The sequence below is a fragment of the Peromyscus maniculatus genome, chromosome 14, assembly GCF_049852395.1.
Source record: "Peromyscus maniculatus bairdii isolate BWxNUB_F1_BW_parent chromosome 14, HU_Pman_BW_mat_3.1, whole genome shotgun sequence".
NCBI classification, from domain to species: Eukaryota; Metazoa; Chordata; class Mammalia; order Rodentia; family Cricetidae; genus Peromyscus; species Peromyscus maniculatus.
The window spans coordinates 56,562,826-56,579,630 of NC_134865.1; the positions used below are offsets into that span (position 1 = coordinate 56,562,826).

At 49.3% G+C, this 16,805-nt stretch overlaps 2 protein-coding genes across 4 annotated transcripts in view; both read right to left on the reverse strand.

Moving 5' to 3' along the window:
• Positions 1-6,797: 6,797 nt before the first annotated feature.
• Pnma1 (PNMA family member 1) lies at positions 6,798-9,259 on the reverse strand. Its single transcript, XM_006982868.4, has one exon. It carries the CDS (start codon positions 8,601-8,603, stop codon positions 7,542-7,544), a length of 1,062 nt encoding a protein of 353 aa, XP_006982930.1. The 5' UTR covers positions 8,604-9,259; the 3' UTR covers positions 6,798-7,541.
• Positions 9,260-10,545: 1,286 nt separating this feature from the next.
• Mideas (mitotic deacetylase associated SANT domain protein) overlaps positions 10,546-16,805 on the reverse strand; it is a 70,310-nt gene continuing 64,050 nt past the window's right edge. For all 3 annotated transcript variants that reach the window (XM_042260899.2, XM_042260898.2, XM_042260901.2), the window contains exons 11-13: positions 15,647-15,862; positions 14,098-14,294; positions 10,546-13,675 (exon numbers count right to left, since the gene is read on the reverse strand). In XM_042260899.2, coding sequence (XP_042116833.2) covers positions 13,501-13,675; positions 14,098-14,294; positions 15,647-15,862 — 588 coding nt within the window. In that variant the 3' untranslated portion in view covers positions 10,546-13,500. The remainder of the gene's footprint in view (positions 13,676-14,097; positions 14,295-15,646; positions 15,863-16,805) is intronic.

Sequence of the window (16,805 nt, forward strand, 5' to 3'; positions counted from 1 at the left end):
GTCTCCTAAAATGTACATACCAGTCCTTTTAAGAGCAGAGGGACCTGTTGTCTGTACTCAGTTGCTTGGTGGTTTTTTTAGGCCAGGCATGTTAAAGGTATACTTTCAAGTCTGTAAAGGTTCATGTCCTTATAACTCAGAAGCACAAATGCATCCCCCCCACCCCACCCCGACACACACTCACACACCTGCCGGCTCAGAAGGCAGTATGGTGATGGGAAGCATTCCTGTTACGTACAGCTGTACCTAGAGCCCAAAGTCTGCTTGGAGACACTGGGGAAGAAAGGGAGACCGGCTGGCTTGGAGTCTCCTTAGCCCCTGTTATAGTTATGTCTCTTCCAGATATGTGTGCGCGGTCAACTGGGATTTAGGTGTGCTGCCTGGATGTCACTATGTACAACCAGACACCCCATGATCCCCACCAGGGACTAAGGCACCTGGCATGATCTCTCCTTTGATAGTAATGTGGCCGCATTAACTCTTGGGGACCTTGCCTTATGCAAATTTTTTAAAAATAATCTCTTGAATCTTTAAAGCAGTAGTCGATAGTTCTAAGTATCTACCATTGAGATTTTAAAATTTTTTTCCCTAATGATTTAGCCCAGTGCCCTTTGCTTTATGGCTATGAGGGTACAGACTTGAAGACTGAATTTGGTACCTCTAAATAAATGAAATAGTTTTTCAAGATATATTTTTGAGAAGACGTAAGTTAAGCAGCTCTTAAAGTGTATCGTGTAAGTGGCATAGAGGGAAGAGAGAGATGTGGGATGGATCCCAGGCAGATGACAGTATGCTGGAGATTGTCTCTTGTGGGACACTGGAGGTGTCTTAACCTCCGATCTGCAAAGCAATAGTTAGGTGTGGAGATAATTCATCATGTAAGAAAAATATCCTGAAAAATGTAAAACACCAACTCCAGACAAAGTCTCCAGTGGGCTGTAATGGAAGCATTGCCCGCAGAGAAGAAGTCAGGCCCCCCTGCCGAATTGTGCCTAAAGTCTCAACAGAGGCCACTGATTCTTGTTCCCACGCCCATGGGAGTCCACCTGTAAGCAGTTACGGTGAAAGAGGGAAGAGTCGCTCTTTGTAATGATTGCCTAAGTAGGCTTGATTTGGGAGATTAAACGGCCATCATTTCGGTAAGAATGACTTTATTCCTCTAAGAGTCAAACTGATCAAAAGGGACCAGTGCTTTGACAATCAACTCTAAATCCAAACAAGAATGCCGAGTCTTGGGCTGGAGACACAGCTCAGAGGCTGCCAGCTCTTGCTCAGGACCTGAGTTTGCTTCCCAGCACTCACGTGGAGGTTCACAACCGCCCGGAACTCCAGGGGATCCGGTGCCCTTTTTTGGCCTCCCAGGGTACCAGGCACACACATTACACAGACACACATGAAGGCCGAACACTCAGACACGTGAAATGATACATTTTTAAAAAGGCTATCTAGTCCAACCCTTATATGCTTCTTCTAAGCTTTTCTGATGGGAAGAAACTTGACCCTGCCGGGCTCAAACATTCAAACCATTGGCATTTCTATTGTGAGCACAGGGGTGAGACTCCATTCTCCTTGGTGATGCAGAAAGCCCAGCTGTTGAGAGGGAACACTGTTGTTACTTGTAGTTTGCACAAATCAAGCCCTGTTACTGTGTGTGGCTGTACTTCCTGAGAGATCCCCTGGGAGTGAGTATGGGAAGGGGATGGCTCTGTACTGATCTGTGAAATGACTTACGGTGTATGTTTGTTTTTCCAAATTCTGTAAATGGGAAACCCCTTCCCCCATTTCTTAATGTCTTCTAATCAGTGGTGGTTCTCAGAGATATGTAAGGTGCTTTTCTGTGTCCATTTCACACAAAAATCATTTTTGGCTCCTATCCACGAATATTGGAATGGTTTAATGCATCTCTCTCTGAAACTGAAGCCAAAGGCACTCAGTTAGGAAATGGAATGGAAGGCTAGATCTATGAAAAAGTTAAGGCTAGCCTCTCGGGTTATTCCTTAAGTTATCTTCTACTGCTGAAAATGTAGTTGGGATGCATTTGGCTTGTGCCATTCAGATTGGAGACTGGACCACTTCTGCATTCACGTGAACTTCTGCTGCTCTTATGAAAAATGGTAGAGTGCTGGAATCTGCCCAGTAGTTTAATTTTTCACAGTCAATATGATGTTGGTAGATCAGAATTCTACTTTTCGTATTTCTTGAGCTAATGGCCGTATTGTCTAACTAGGCCTTGGAAGGCTTGCGCTCTGCATGCTGCCCCAGAGGTCCTCAGTATCGGCACTGTTGACATTCTGGACTGCATAACTCACTGTTGTGGGCTGGCTATTGTAGGCCATGTTGCCACAGCCCTGTCTCCCATCCCTGATAACAGAAGATGTCTCCAAACATTGCCCACTGTCCCCTGGAGCAAGGGGACACAGGGACAACCAAATTCTCCCCTGGATAAGAACCAGGGCTTCTTGTTCCAACATTCCTGTCTAGGCTCTGTTCACTGTAGCTCTCTAGTCAGAATTACTGTGAGAAAGTCACACCTTTCACCTCCATGGCTGGAGATGATTTATAGTGTCGCCCTTTGTGCAGTGCTCAGTTCCATGTTCCACAGTCTTTGGAACTCAGGCCTGGATGCTCCAACTTCTATCTGAAGGATTTCAACTTCAGTCATGTGTCCCTGCTCATCTTAGGACAGTGATGTTGGTTTAGCCCGTCCCTCTCGCTGTCAGCAAAGTCCAGCATTGTGATAGATTGTTTTGTCTCCAAAGCTTGACATTTGGAATATACTTTGGAAAATGTATCTCCCTGCACAAGTTTTTGCGGACTGTGTCAGTCTTTTAATCCAGAAAGCATTGTGCTCAATTGCTCATGCCTGGAAATTACTGGTGCAGACTTCCAGTCCAACTGTGGTCACAGGGATGCTGTTCCTAACTGGTCAGTAACTTGGCATGCTTCCTAGAGCTGCCCTCATGTGGCTCTGGGGGGGAAACGTCTTGTTGAACAGGTGTTTGTTCTGATACCTTTCCCAGTGGTCTGAAAGCAAAGTAAGGAACGGCGAGAACCAGATCCACCCTTGGCTGAGAGCTGGTGACAAGGAAAGCAGAATTGAAATCTTTACCTGGGTTTTTCTTACGGTTAACATGAGAAAGCAGATGGCCAGCCCAGGAAGTTTGGATTGAATCATCTCCTTTAAAAAATGGGTGGGGGGTAGAGGGAAGTGTCTCGAGGAGTCATGGTCTCTGACTGAAGCTGTAGTCCATAGCTCACTGAGGTGTGAACAGTAAGGCAGCGGTAAAGGGAGAAAACCAGATTGCAAGCTGCCCTTGGCCACAGTCCGCCTGGGACACACGCGCTCTGAAGATCCGGGACGGCAGAGCTGGAGCTGTTTCCGACAGCCGACTTGACCATGTTCCTTTACCTTGAGTGTGACACACTCACCCGTCCCATAGAAGTATAGAAGGTGAAAATTTAAAACCTAGGGTTACTTTTGGAATTCCATGTTTATGTATCTATCCCTGCCTTTTATTCATTATTAGTTGTAAGAAAGGAAACTAAAAGGAAAAACTAGACTTCTAGCCTGATACAAATTGGTTCATTTGACACATGGAGAATTTTTTTTTTTCTTGAGACAGAGTTTCCCTGTGTATTTTTGGTGCCTGTCCTGGGTCTCACTTTGTAGACCAGGCTGGCCTTGAACTCACTGAGATCCGCCTGGCTCTGCCTCTAGAATGCTGGGATCAAAGGCATGTGCCACCACCGCCCGGCCACGTGGAGAAATTTTAATTAGATTCTCATTAATTTCCCATATTGGGCAGATTAGAGAGACAACTAAATTATGCTCTTAACAAATTTAGCAAGGAGGTAGAGAGAGTAAACTATTTTTTTAGTAGATTTGCACTTTAAAATTGTGAGTGTGGCTGATGGTGGAAACTACTTCCAAAGGGGAGGTGGAGCACTACCCAGCCTGCACTCAGGTGTTCAGACTCAGGCTTCAGTCCTTGCCCACTCAGCTGAAATTGCTGTCTGTCTGCATGGTCAGTTAGGGTTTCCTGCCTTTTCCTGTTTGGGTTGCTGTGTTCAAGGTCATCCCTCGGGGAGGGTGTAAAATAGCATTCCTATTCAGAATAGAAACTATGGGTATTTTCTTTCCATATTTAGATTTTTTTTCTTTTTTTTTTCTTTTCTTTTTTTTTTTTTGAGGCAGCATTTCCCTGGCTGTCCTGGAACTCACTTTGTAGTCCAGGCTGCCCTTGAACTCAGACCCGCCTGCCTCTGCCAGTGCTGGAGTTAAAGGCATGCACCACTACACCCAGCCCATATCTAGATTTTAAAAATTCATTTTGGTGTTGGCTACATTACATGGGTAGGAGCTTAGCTTCTGGATCATTGGGAGACCCCGTGGAAGATCACTATGACGCTGTCGCCCCGTGGGACCACTCCTGTCAACGGCCGGTGAATGAAGAGCAGAAGACAACACCGTCCAGCTGCTTCTCCCGGGTTGCTCTGAATGGCCAGGAGCATCATTCTCAAAGCTTTGGCTTCTAGAACCAAGTACATTCTGAAGGACAGTTGAACATCTGTTAATGCCTTGGTAATAATCTTTTATACACAGGACTTTTGTAGCATGACTTTATGACTAAACTTATTGTGTGTTAAATTATTTAGTAATAGTGAGTTTCTGAATGTTATTTTGTGAAACTTGTTTTAAAATAGTAATAAATCATGTTATTTTATAACAAAAAAAAGTCCTTTGGTTCTTATGTTTTAGTTAACATAGAGTAACTCCCATGATGTTTGATTTTTTTGAAGCAATTCAGCTTTTGTATAACTTGTGGTGTCAGGACCAGGGAAGAGAGAGACATAGAGGTGGGGGGTGGGGAGAGAGGGAGAGAGAGCAACAGGGTGGGGGAGGAGACACCTAACTGTTTTGAACAATGTCTCCATGTGTAGTCCTGAGTGTCTCAGAACTCACTGCATAGACCAGCATCTATGACCCTGACTGTACTTTATTGTACTAAGCATGGATGTGTGCACATGTGGATATGCATGGCTGTTATGTATAGTTAAATAGTAAAAAAACCTCTCTTCATAGGATGTGGTCAATTCTTCAGCTATAAAAAGAACGTATAGGCTAAGCATAGTGGCACAAGCCTATAATCCCAGCACCAGAGAGGACAAGGCAGGAGATTGTAAGTTCAAAGCCAACCTCAGCTATACAGCAATTTGCAGGACAGCTTGCTTCCTCTATACAATGTGAAACTTTGTTTAAAAACAACAACAAAAAACAAAAACTGGATGGGGCTGTGGCATCATAGTAGAATGCTTGACCAGCTGGCGCATGAGACTTAGATTCAGTTCTTGCTACTGAAGAAAACAATGTAGCAACCATTGAATTGAGGTCTGGCAGGACAATGTGGGCTGGTGAAACGGCAGAGCAGGTAAACACACTCACCATCAAGGCTGCCAACCCGAGTCTTATCCCTCGAACCCACATGGTGGAAAGGGAACAGACTCCTACAAGTTGTCCTATGCCCTCCACATGTACGTGCCCACACACAAAAAGTGTCCCATGTCCACCTCTAAGAAACCAAGGATGCTGACAACATGAAATATGCAGGACCCATATTTGTGCTTAAGAATGTATATCTAAGTGGAGGAGTTGGGAATGTGGTTGGTTAGCACATGATAGCAAAGTGTGTGTGCATGCATAAAAGTTTAAGAAATAGAATCTTAGGTCGAGGGACCCACATGGTAGAAGGAGATAATGGATTCCTGCAAGGTGTCCTCTGACTTCCACACGCTTACCGTGACATGCACAGCCACATACATACACACAATATCTTAAAGCGAAAAATCTGGAAAAACACATACCAATATTAGTATTCACAAATTAATATTCACAATTAACAAATGGCACCAGCCCTGTCACCCCATTCTCTGCCCAAGTTAGCTCCCCCACCCCACCCCCGGGCGCCTCCACAAAGCAGAGCCTCAGGGACAGACAGTCATGTGGTTTATATTGTCACACCAGCTCCAATCTTAAACCCAGAGAGAATGCTTCACAGCTCTTCCAGATTTCTGCAGGAGCTCGGGGCTGGGCATCTGCAGTCACAGGCTCTTGAGAGAGAGCCAAGTAAACATGTTTTAAGCCTCTCCTTTTTCTCATTCTGGTATAAAATGACTGCACATGTGTGACTCGGCCATATTTCTTCACTGAAACAAGGTGTTAAGTCACAAAATGAAGAAAGGTTGCTAGAAAACCTAAGTAAGTCCCATTTCAAATTTTTCAAATGCCATAGAAATATATTTTCATCTCTTCACCCATTATCACTTGCCATGAAGAAGTCATGTGAAAACTGAACCCACTAAAAGGTATTTCAAAAGCTGCATGTGGCAGCGCATGCTTGTGATCCCAGCACCCAGGAGGAAGAGCGGGAAGACCACGAGTTCAAGACTAGCCTGTGCTACATAGTGAGACTCTAAAAGAAAGAGCTGGGTGTGGTGGCTCATACCTGTAACCCTGGCACCGTGGAGGCTGAGGGCAGGAGGATCGCCTCAAGTTTGAGGCCAGCCTGGGCTACAGAGTGAAATCCAGGCCATCCTCAGCTACGGAGTGGGACTGTGAAAAAGAAACAGAATAACAAGCATCAGAGAATGTGTAGATGATGTTGCGATTTAAGCTCCTAGCAAGGGGGTTAGTTTTTTTTTTTTTTTTTTTTTTTGACATGAACAAAAATCCCTGTAAGAGGAAAAGGTACAGAGCTGAATTACACTGAAAATTTTTATACATGTCAGGAAAACCAAGATGAGAATTTTCAAATTTTTATTTGTGTACATCTATTTGATAACTTCAAATTTAGGACACTTAGCATTAACATGACCAATGATTAAATGACAAATATTTCATGTGGGGGAAATGTAGCTTGTTCATGGCAGTTCCCGCTATGGTTTATATCTGTATCTTACACCATGAGAAGTCGATTGTGCAGCTCCATAAAAGCGCATTTTTCTAACAGGCCATTTTTAGTCTTAGAATACTTTGCAGGTAAACTGATTCTGATGTTGAGCCATGAGAAATTAGAAATCTGAATTTTCAAGATGAGTAATATCATCAAATAGATTCACATTCTTTCCATCTATATAAATTAGGGACAATGTACAGCCAAACTATCCACAATATTGGTAACAAATATAACAGTTTGTACCGTACAGCCTGTGAGGCAGGCTTGCACTAGGCATCCGAACTTTCAAGTTCACAATCATCTTGACAAAAAGTGTCACAGCTTCACATTTTCCACAGCTGTCAAAGATGTCCCCAGGAGGGCTTTTGGCAAGCGTTTGCTTTAGGCCGAAAAGACGCATCTGTACTGTTGCAGCTCTAGCCAATCACACAGTTCTGTGACCGCTACACGAACACGCAGGCCCGGCTCCCCTATCCCATCCCTTAGAAAACAAAACAAAACAAAATCGGGAGGCTAGGTCTTTACTAAGAGAGGCAGGCTTGTAAGACTGCACAGGGGTAACAAAAGCAGCCAAGCCACCCCGGGGACTCAGATGTGCCCCTCCAGGCCTAGCTGCAAGAGGGCCGCCTCGGCCTCCTCCTCCTCCTCTTTGGCTTCCTCCTCTCGAATCTGCACCAGCAACTGGAAGAGATTGGGTGCGGGTCTTTCCGCAGCCCCGGTCAGCCACAATTGCCTCCGGATGGCCCCACTGTGGTTTGCCCCGGCGATGACCTGCTCCAGGCGCGCCTGGTTTACATTTTCTTTATCAATGGCCCCCTTCTCCACTACCTTTTGCAGCAGAGGCTCCAGGCGGATGACGTACGAAGACAACTTTTCTCCTGGGTTCTGGTAAGTGTTCAGAAACCGGACCTGGGTGTCTCTCGAGCTCTCCACGCTCCCAAAAACCTGCTCGAGAGCCTTCAGGCATTCTGCGGTGGTTATGGCAGGGTTGTTGGTCTTGAGGATGCGAATGACATCGGCAGCCGGGCCTCGCAAACTCTCCATCAGCCTCCGTCTCTTTTCTATATCCGATACCTGCCATTCTTCTATGACGTCATTGGAGTGCTCCAGCCAGGAATCAAAGGTCTCTTCGCCAGGCCCGGGAATGTCCTTCCCAGAGAACAGCGTCAGCTTCTTATACCATATGGATTCAACAAGCGGCTGAATAACGTTATCCAAAATATAGTTGAGCATCTCGGCTGGCATTTCTGGGCCTGGGGCGGGAGCAGGGTTCTGGAACCCAAGCACACGAGCAACGTCTTGCACGGTCCACCCTTCCCTAGCTAGAAAGAGGTGCAGCCTTTCCAAAAACTCAGCATCGGAAGTGGGGGGCTTAAACATCACTTTCCAGAGTCCTCCTTTGCCTGGCATCTCTCTAGGGATCAGGGAGTAGTCCACTGCCCCGGTGAGCTCTAACAAGGCTGCTTTGGCATTTTCTTCCCTCCAGAACATTCTCCCCAGTACTCGATAGGACACCTGGGGCATCGCAGCTTGGAGAGTCTCTTCGATTTCAGCCTCATCACAGTTCACAGGGATCCCCCAGACCAGCAGAGCTCTCTGGGAGTTCACGTCCATCCCCCTGCACCAGTCTTCCAGGAGCGTCATAGCCATTTCGCCCAACTGTCAAGGGTGCCAGTTCTACAAACACCGCTTGGAGAGGCTCACAGTGCTACAGGACCTAGGACAATACAACATGCCTCCCTCCCGCGGGTAGGCCAAGGGGCGACCAAGCTTCAAGCAACCACCATTACCAAATGACACCAGAGTCCTGCCTGTCTGGTCCCTTCCGGATCCCAAAGTCAGTGTCCGGGGAGCCTCGGGTCACTCCGCCTACCACCCGAATGTCGACCTCTTTGGTTCCAGCAGGCGGGGGCTGGCTGCAGCTGTGCGTGGCGTCACCGCGTGGAGGAGGGAAGCCAGGCTGATGGAAGGCGGTGGGCTCCGGGCTGGAGACGGCCGGGTGCGGCCGCGGGGCGTGGCAGCTCCTCCCGCCGCTCCCCGGCCGGCCGGTGGTAGGCGCGGGGGTGGGGGGGTGAAGGGTCGCGCGAGGCCGGGGGCTCGGAAGATGCGGGGAGAGGCGGTAGGTACTCAGGTCCGGCGGCTGCGGCAGCTGGCGAGCACCGGGGACCGAGGCCGCAGGGAGGCGCGGAAGGCTGGAGGCCGGTTGGAGACAGCTCTGCTCAGCGCCTACGGCAGCGCGCTCCCGCAACGGCCGCCGCCGCCGTGCAGCTGCAGTGCAGGGCGGGGCCCGTCGGCTCCCCAGTGTCGCCGTGGCAACCGTGTCCATGACGACGCGAGATGCGCGGACTCCAGAGGATCTGGCGGTTGCTATGGTACCGAGGGGTTTGAGGAGTCTATTCTGTGATGGCGCATTTCTTTTTATCCCCTGTATCTCCCAGATTCTTTCTTAACAATATTGCTAAGCATCTTTTTTTTTTTAATCTAATTTTGCTGTGGTTTTAAATTGGCCTTATTGATATGCATCCACCGAGACGGATGTCTCATGTTGCTCATCCAGTCTACGCATTCACTCTATGCTGCCTATGAACACACTCAAGCACTCTGACTTCTGTGTACTACCTGATCACACTGGGCAGCTGCTGTTTCTCCCCATGGAAGCAAAAGAGAATGCCATCTATAGGTTCCTGTGAGAGACTGCCTATGCTTTCTTGTTTAAATTTCATATATTAAAAAACAAACAACAACAACAAAAACCTGTTATACTTCTTTGTAGCCAGGTAAACTGCAAACATTTTCGTTTCTTGGCCTTATTGAGTATGTAGGATAACAAAACAATGCTTCATGCTCAGAGAGGTGGGTAAGTTCCCTTCAAACAAAAACAAGGCCTGTCAACCCCAGCTGGTTGAAAAACAAAACAAAACAAAACCCTCCACCCTTATAAGAATATGGCATGCGCCAGGCGGTAGTGGCGCACTCCTTTAATCCCAGCTCTCAGGAGGCAGAGGCAGGCGGATCTCTGTGAGTTCGAGGCCAGCCTGGACTACAGAGTGAGTTCCAGAACAGGCACCAAAGCTACACAGAGAAACCCTGTCTCGGAAAAACCAAAAAAAAAAAAAAAAAAAAAAAAAGAAGAAGAAGAAGAATATGACATTCAACAGTGAGTTTTTTTTAAAACCTTATTTAATAAAAGGTCTTAAGATACAGAACATTCAAAAGTAAATAAGTTACATAGGTACATTACAATCACATCAGCAAGATTCTCTTTAGTGTATTAATTTTTTTTTTATAAAAAGCACACAAAAAATAAAATTTTCAGTCTGGTCTATCACAACTGTACAGCAAAAGAGGTCATATTTATACATATATGTACACTATTTAATATGTAACAGTCTTTGAGAAGAGTGCCACGGGCAGCAAACACGAAAGGCAGTGTCCGATCATTTTGTTTCAAAATAAAAGGAATACGCTTGTTTTATGCTATTAAACTATTTGTACAATAATTACAGACTGTCAAGGCTGTTCCTGTGCTCTGTCCTCTCCCACAAGGCCTTCGACTTAAGAGACAATTGAGGAAAAGTTCTAACAGCTGCAATTGTTTTTTTTTTTTTTTTGAGGCAACCAACACAGTCAAATGTGGTTTAGACACAACTGTTTTATAAAAATACGCATACTTCCCGTAAAAACCTAAGGAGTTAGGCTTTGCCAGTCTAGTAATAAATAACAACCCAGAAAAGTGAGCCCCCGTTTAAAAACAAAAAAACAAAAAAACATTTAAACAGCTGAGGCTTGAATATGTGTTGTATATTCCTCCTTCATCTTTAACATCTGGCACAGGAGAAGAAAGAGGTTAGGTCACTGAGGCAGTTAAATATAGGCAATCCCTTTAGACATCAGCAGCACAGGGCCTCTGTGCCAGGGCTGGAGGTGGGGTGGCGGGAGGGCGGGTATGTACCTTAGCCGTGAGGGGACTGCTGAAGGCGTGGAGGACAGCGGTAACGGCACTGTCTCCTTAGATGGGTAAGAGACCTCAGAAATGGTCCAGAACGCAGGCACTATTGTCAGTTCCATGCCCTTCTCGGAATGCAGGTGTAGGCTGCGGGCAGGTAAGGTGAAATGGTATGGGGAGGCTACCGTAAAGCTGAAGTTGTTACTCATTCTTAAAGCAGAAAGCTCTGAGGAGGAAGAAAAGAACAACGAAAACGAACCAAGCCCAGCGTGTTCATATGAGAAAGCACCAGTAAGGATGTGCCTGCGCCAGCCTCTGTGGCTACCTGCCACAAGGGCATCTGCCCTGGAAACAGCGCGATGCTCACTCACACTGCATCCTGGAGCATGGGCTCTTCTGATGAGATCACTACTGAAAGGTAGCATCTCGATTTTTTTTTTCCTGGCTATATTCATCTGGTCTGGTCTCTGTGAATTGAGAAAAGCAGAATCGCTTTTTTTTTAAAGTAGGATTTCCAAAGACTAGGTGGTACCACTGAGCAGAAGAGTCTCACGTGGCCGAAGATGTCTGATATCACATGTCCAAAGGGCCTGAGCCAAATATGGTTTAAATAGGAAAAAAAAAAAAGAAAAAACCTTGGGAACCATAAGCAGCACTTTGGGGCTAAGCTATGAAGGCACTCATTATGCACGTGATTTAGAAGGAAGTCATTTGTCGCTCTCTTGCTTCTAGAGGGTAGCAGATTTTTGCAATCTCGAGACTCTGAGCTTGTAGACGCCTCGGAAAGAAACGAACGGGGAAGCTGAAGGTTTAAGTAACCGCCCAGCTATCTAGGGGGCCATTTTTGTTACTTCCAAAGGCAGCTCTCATAGGACCATACTAATGCATAAATGAATGTAAAAAATACCCACTAGTGAACAGCTTAAAACAAAACTCCACGTCTCTTCCCAATTTCCAACAGGGCTGAAGGCTATTCCCTAGAGAACAGTGAAGGAGTCCTTTTCAGTTCTTGGCTAACATGTTGACCTCTCAGACACACATCCACTTAGACTTTCCTCTGCACAGCTCAAGTTGACTAAATGATGTCAGAAAAATCACTTAGGCCCCCTATAAGAACTGGCTAGCCAAGGGGCCTCCAGAACATTCCGGCCCTTCAGTAATTTCATGCCAAATACGGTTTCTTCCAGCCAGAATCCAGGCTGATAAACAGAACTCGAATTCTGGCGGCCGGCCAACTCCCTCAAGCAGTTTTGAAAGTACACAGAGGGCAGGCCCGAGAGCTGCCTTTGATCTCACCCACATCGGCTAGTTTCCCGCGACCGTGACAACATTCTCCACCTTCCCAGCCCCTTTAGTACCACCACCGTCCCTACCCGGCAAGAGCCACGGGGTAAGGGACCCTAGGGCCTTGGGATGGGGGGTGGGGGGTGGGGATGCCAAGAAGGTGCCTTTATTTTGGGATTAAATGCACTTGGACCTCTGGAAAGCAAGAGGCCCCTGGTCCCTGAGGATGTTAAAAATTAAATATTAAGAATAAATAAATAGTTCCCAAAGGACACGAGTCAAGGAATGAAGGCTTCTGTCTAATCTAGTTAGGAGACATCCCCTCCCAGGGAAGGATCCAGAAATCTTCAGCATGCAGGACCGGGGTCGGGGGATGGGGGGGTGAGGCTGTGAATATCAACACTGAGTGGGGGGTGCAGTGGGCTTAGGCCGCAGCTACCGAGAACAGGACACGCAGGAAGGGAGCTGGCACCGAGGAGCAGGCCAGGCCTTTCCGGGACCGGCTTGAGGCTCCCTCAGCGGCCTCCAGGACCCAAAGGTGTAAAATGGAAGGCAGCAGCAGGAAGTCATCAGGGCTTCTCGGAAAGATCCCTCGGGCCTGGCTCTGCATCTTCTGGCCTCTCTGTACAGTTCCCTTCCCCGCAGCAGGCCGAGAGCGGGGACGTGAAGAGCGGGGGGGACCCTTCCTCAAATGTTTGAGAAGACTTTTCCAGCCCCAGACGGGCTGTTAACAAGCAGCAACGAGGTTGAATCTGTCCTCCGAGATACCTCCTAGGGAGGCGGTGACCTCAAGCCAGGTCACTGGCGCGGCCCCAGCCTGGACGCAGCTGTAGAGGGACACCCCAGGTGTTAAGGCCACCATTCTCTAAGGAGTCCCTCTGTTGTGGGGCCTGGGACAAGGTCTGCACAGCCTTCCAGGTCCTCTGGGGAAGGAGAAATAACCTGCCATGGGGTGAGCTTGTGCTTGGCTTGCCGCGGTGGCTTACTCGGGACCCGGGGCGGAAGAGGCAGAGATGCGCAAAGCCTGGCAACAGCAGAGATCGGAGAGCAGCGCCAGAGCCCTCTTCCCCCCTTGCAAGGGGCCCGGCCTCTCAGGGCTCCCGGCCAGCGGCTCAGCTCCCGCCGGACCAGATCCTGGCAGGACTGGATCCTGCAAGCCCTTAACACTGTCCCCGGCCTTCGTCGATAAAAGCGCCTGTTTATTTTTTCATCATCGGATTGGTTTGGCAAAGTCCGCGGGACCCTCTCCTGGCTCCCTCCGGAGGTTCCCGGGGGACAGGGTGCAGGGGGAGCCCAGGGAGAGGGTCCAGCGGGCTCTCAGCCCTTCTCGCCCTCGCCGCTCTCCTCCCTCAGCGCCTGCTGGTGCGCGGCGTTGGCATTGGCGGCGGCGGCTGCAGCCTCCTTCTCCTTCAGCCTCAGGGCGGCCGCCTTCTTCTCCTGCTCGGCGTGACTCTTCATGTGAGCGCTGCGGCTCTTCACCTTGTAGAACACCCTGCAGCGAGCGGGAGGGGCTGGGGGTGAGGGAGAGGCACCCCAGGGCTGGGGCGCGGCACCCTCCCCTCAATGCTCCCCATCAAACTCCAGCCATCCACCTAGCACCTACCCTCACCCCTCCCACTAGGGATGGTGCACACACACACACACACACACACACACACACACACACACACACCCCACTTCAAACCATTCACACACACACACACACACACACACACACACACACCCCACTTCAAACCATTCCTGCCCCGTGATGTCACTACCCTAGAAACCCACCCACCGAGCCAATCAAAAAAAAAAAAAAACAGATCCACAGTGCCCATTCCCAGCAGCACCTACACCCCAACTTGTGTCCTGGTCCCTGCCCCAGCACTCTACTAGGACCCCGTGGAGACAGACCAGGCCCGGGCATCTTACCTGCCGCATTTTTTACAAGGGAAAGTGTTCTCCTGGTTTTGGGTTTTATTAAAAGCCTCGGGTTTTTTCTTCTTCTCCGTGAAAGGCAGTGCCCTGCGTGACTTCCCGGGCCCTTCCCTCGGCTTCTCGGAGGTCTGAGCACCTGCAGGCCCCGGGGCGTTGGGCTCGTGGCTCCGGAGAATGAGGACGTCATTGGCCTGGAGACAATCGACAGAGGGGGGGTGTGTTTTAGAGGCAAGTGTAGATTCAGAAGTCTGGCCTCTCAGCGACCAGGGGGCCCGAAGCACTCCTACAATCCTGCCAAATGGTCACCTCGTATGTGACAGGGCCCCCCGGCTGCCTCCAGGAGGCCACTGCGGCTTGGGCTGGCTCTGGCTCTATCCCGGAGTGGCTGGCACAGCAATGCTGTGCCACACCTCGGCAGCTATAGGCCCGAATACTTCTGGCTCTGTGTTCACGCTTTCTGACATTTCGCCAAATCATGCATGTCTCCATGCCAGAAAGAGATGTGTTCCCCACGTGACAGGCCAGGTGGGAGGGAGACGGGTCCTCAGAGAGGAGCCCTGTCTCCAGAAAGCTCCCGGTGTAGGGAGAAACAGAAGGAGAAAGAAGAGGTGTCGAGACCCATGGTGTGTACCCCAAGGAGGTTACTGCTCTGGCCCCAGGCCAGGAACCCCAGACAGCCATCGGAAGTGAATGTGCCTTGAGTCACCCTCAAAGTGTTCACAAGGACAGCGGAACCAGACAGCAGGGCCACCGCAGGGCCCCCCACAGGAGAGCAGCCGCACGGAGAGGGAGCAAGCAGCTGTGTTTGGCCGACAGGTGCTCTGCGGGCCTAAGTGGAGACATGCATTCCATCTCCCCCACTTCCGGGGAGAGCTCCCCTGACGGGAGCCACGGTGAGGAGATGCCCGGCTTCGCCTGTGAAGGGGACCAAGACTTGGAGTGTGGCCTTCGGGCCAGGCAAATGGCATCTCTGGACCCGATTCCCCCATCTGCTGAGTGGGAGTTAGCACGCCCTGTGGTTATTACGGGGAATTAGCCAGATAATGGACACGAAGCCCTCAGCGGGGAACACAGAGGGCCATTATTGGTATCCTCATCGTCTCAGCTCCATTTCAGACATTCTTGTTAAGCGCATGCTCGAGGGTGAACCATGACTGAACTACAGCTCGTGAATGCTTCCCTCATGCTGCATACATCTACTGGGTTTCCACAAGGCCTTTCTCCTCTGAATATCAGACACAGAACACACACACACACACACACACACACACACACACACACACACACACACTCTGTACATAAACTGCAGACAAGGCTGCATTACCTTCCACCTCAGTTCCCTTACCTGTAAAATGAGATTCATAACAGCCCTTACCACACAGGGCTGAGGCCCAAATGAAAACATCAAGTTCTCAGTCCACCGAGCTATACCCCCGGGAACCACAATGGTCTTGCTCTGTACCCCCACCCCCACCCCCACCCCAGGCCTAGCTCCGCCTTCCCGGCCTGCGCCCGGAGAGTGGCGGAGGTCGAGGTCACTTACCGCCTCGTTGGCCTGTAGTGTCTGGGTAGCCTTGACGGCAGCGGCCCTCCGGCTGCGCTCACGGCCCTCTTCCTGCTCTCCCTTCTCCTGGGTTTCTGTCACCTCCTCCTCCTTCCCCTCTGTCCTGGGCTCTTTCACTTCCCTCTTGGGCTCCAGTCTCTCTTCACTTGGGGACTCTCTTCTAGGAGGAGGCACCCTGGGGACCTTCTGAGAAGTCTACCGGGGCACAAAAATGAGCTCGGTCATTCCAGAGTGCAGACTCTGAATCCAGCCAAGGCCCCGGAGCACCTGCTGGGCTGGTCCTGCCACCCTATCTTGGCCCAGGGTAGCCTCTTGTACTGGAACTCTGTCATAAGTCACAGCCCCTCCCATGGCCAGTTGGCCCAGAAACAGGGTAGACTTGACCCTGGGTGCCCTCTGGGTGAGACAGAGCCAGGGTTAGGGAGGGAGCATGCCAGGACCCACAAACCACCTGGCCTCCTGGATAGATGCCCAGAATCTTCTGGACACCCTTTGGGCAGAGTGACCTCAGGGTATGCCAGGCAGGAGCTCTGAGCTCCAGTTTAAACTATCTGTGACATTAACTATCTGGATCTCTACTTCCCATTTTCAATATGGGGGCCAAACTACTCCCTGGTCTCAAAGTAGCATGGCACCAATTACGGACTTGTAACTTAGAGACAGTATCGGGAGACCCATGGCACAGAATGAAATCACAGCATCTTTCAAGGACGAGGTCGGGGTTGGTGTTAATGTGCCTCTTCTGCTTCCCCAGACCTGGTGATCTGTGTCTCAGTGTCCTGGCAGGCAATTACAGCATGTAGCTGGCGTTTAGTAACAGTACTTATTTTTCCCAGTACCTTCTATTTATAGGAAACAATACTGGTTATCTATTTATGATTGCAATATAAAGCTTCCCTTTTGAGAAACAAAAATGAGTTGACCCCTGCCCCAAAAAATGAATAATAAAAGTAGTATGGGACATGACAGAATTAGCTCTAGAGCATGTGGTAAGGCTGGAGAAAGCAGACACCATACAGGTGCTGTAAGAAGGGCTAGAGCCCAGAAGCGCATGAGCACCATCGGCATGATCCCAGCAGGTGATATGGGGAAACTCAAGGGCTCAGGGCCTGGGCTGCCAGCTCCTGAGGGCTGTCAG

Coding starts and splice junctions, on each gene's coding strand:
- Pnma1 (XM_006982868.4), bottom strand. CDS start 8,603: ATGGCTATGACGCTCCTGGAAGACTGGTGCAGGGGGATGGACGTGAAC.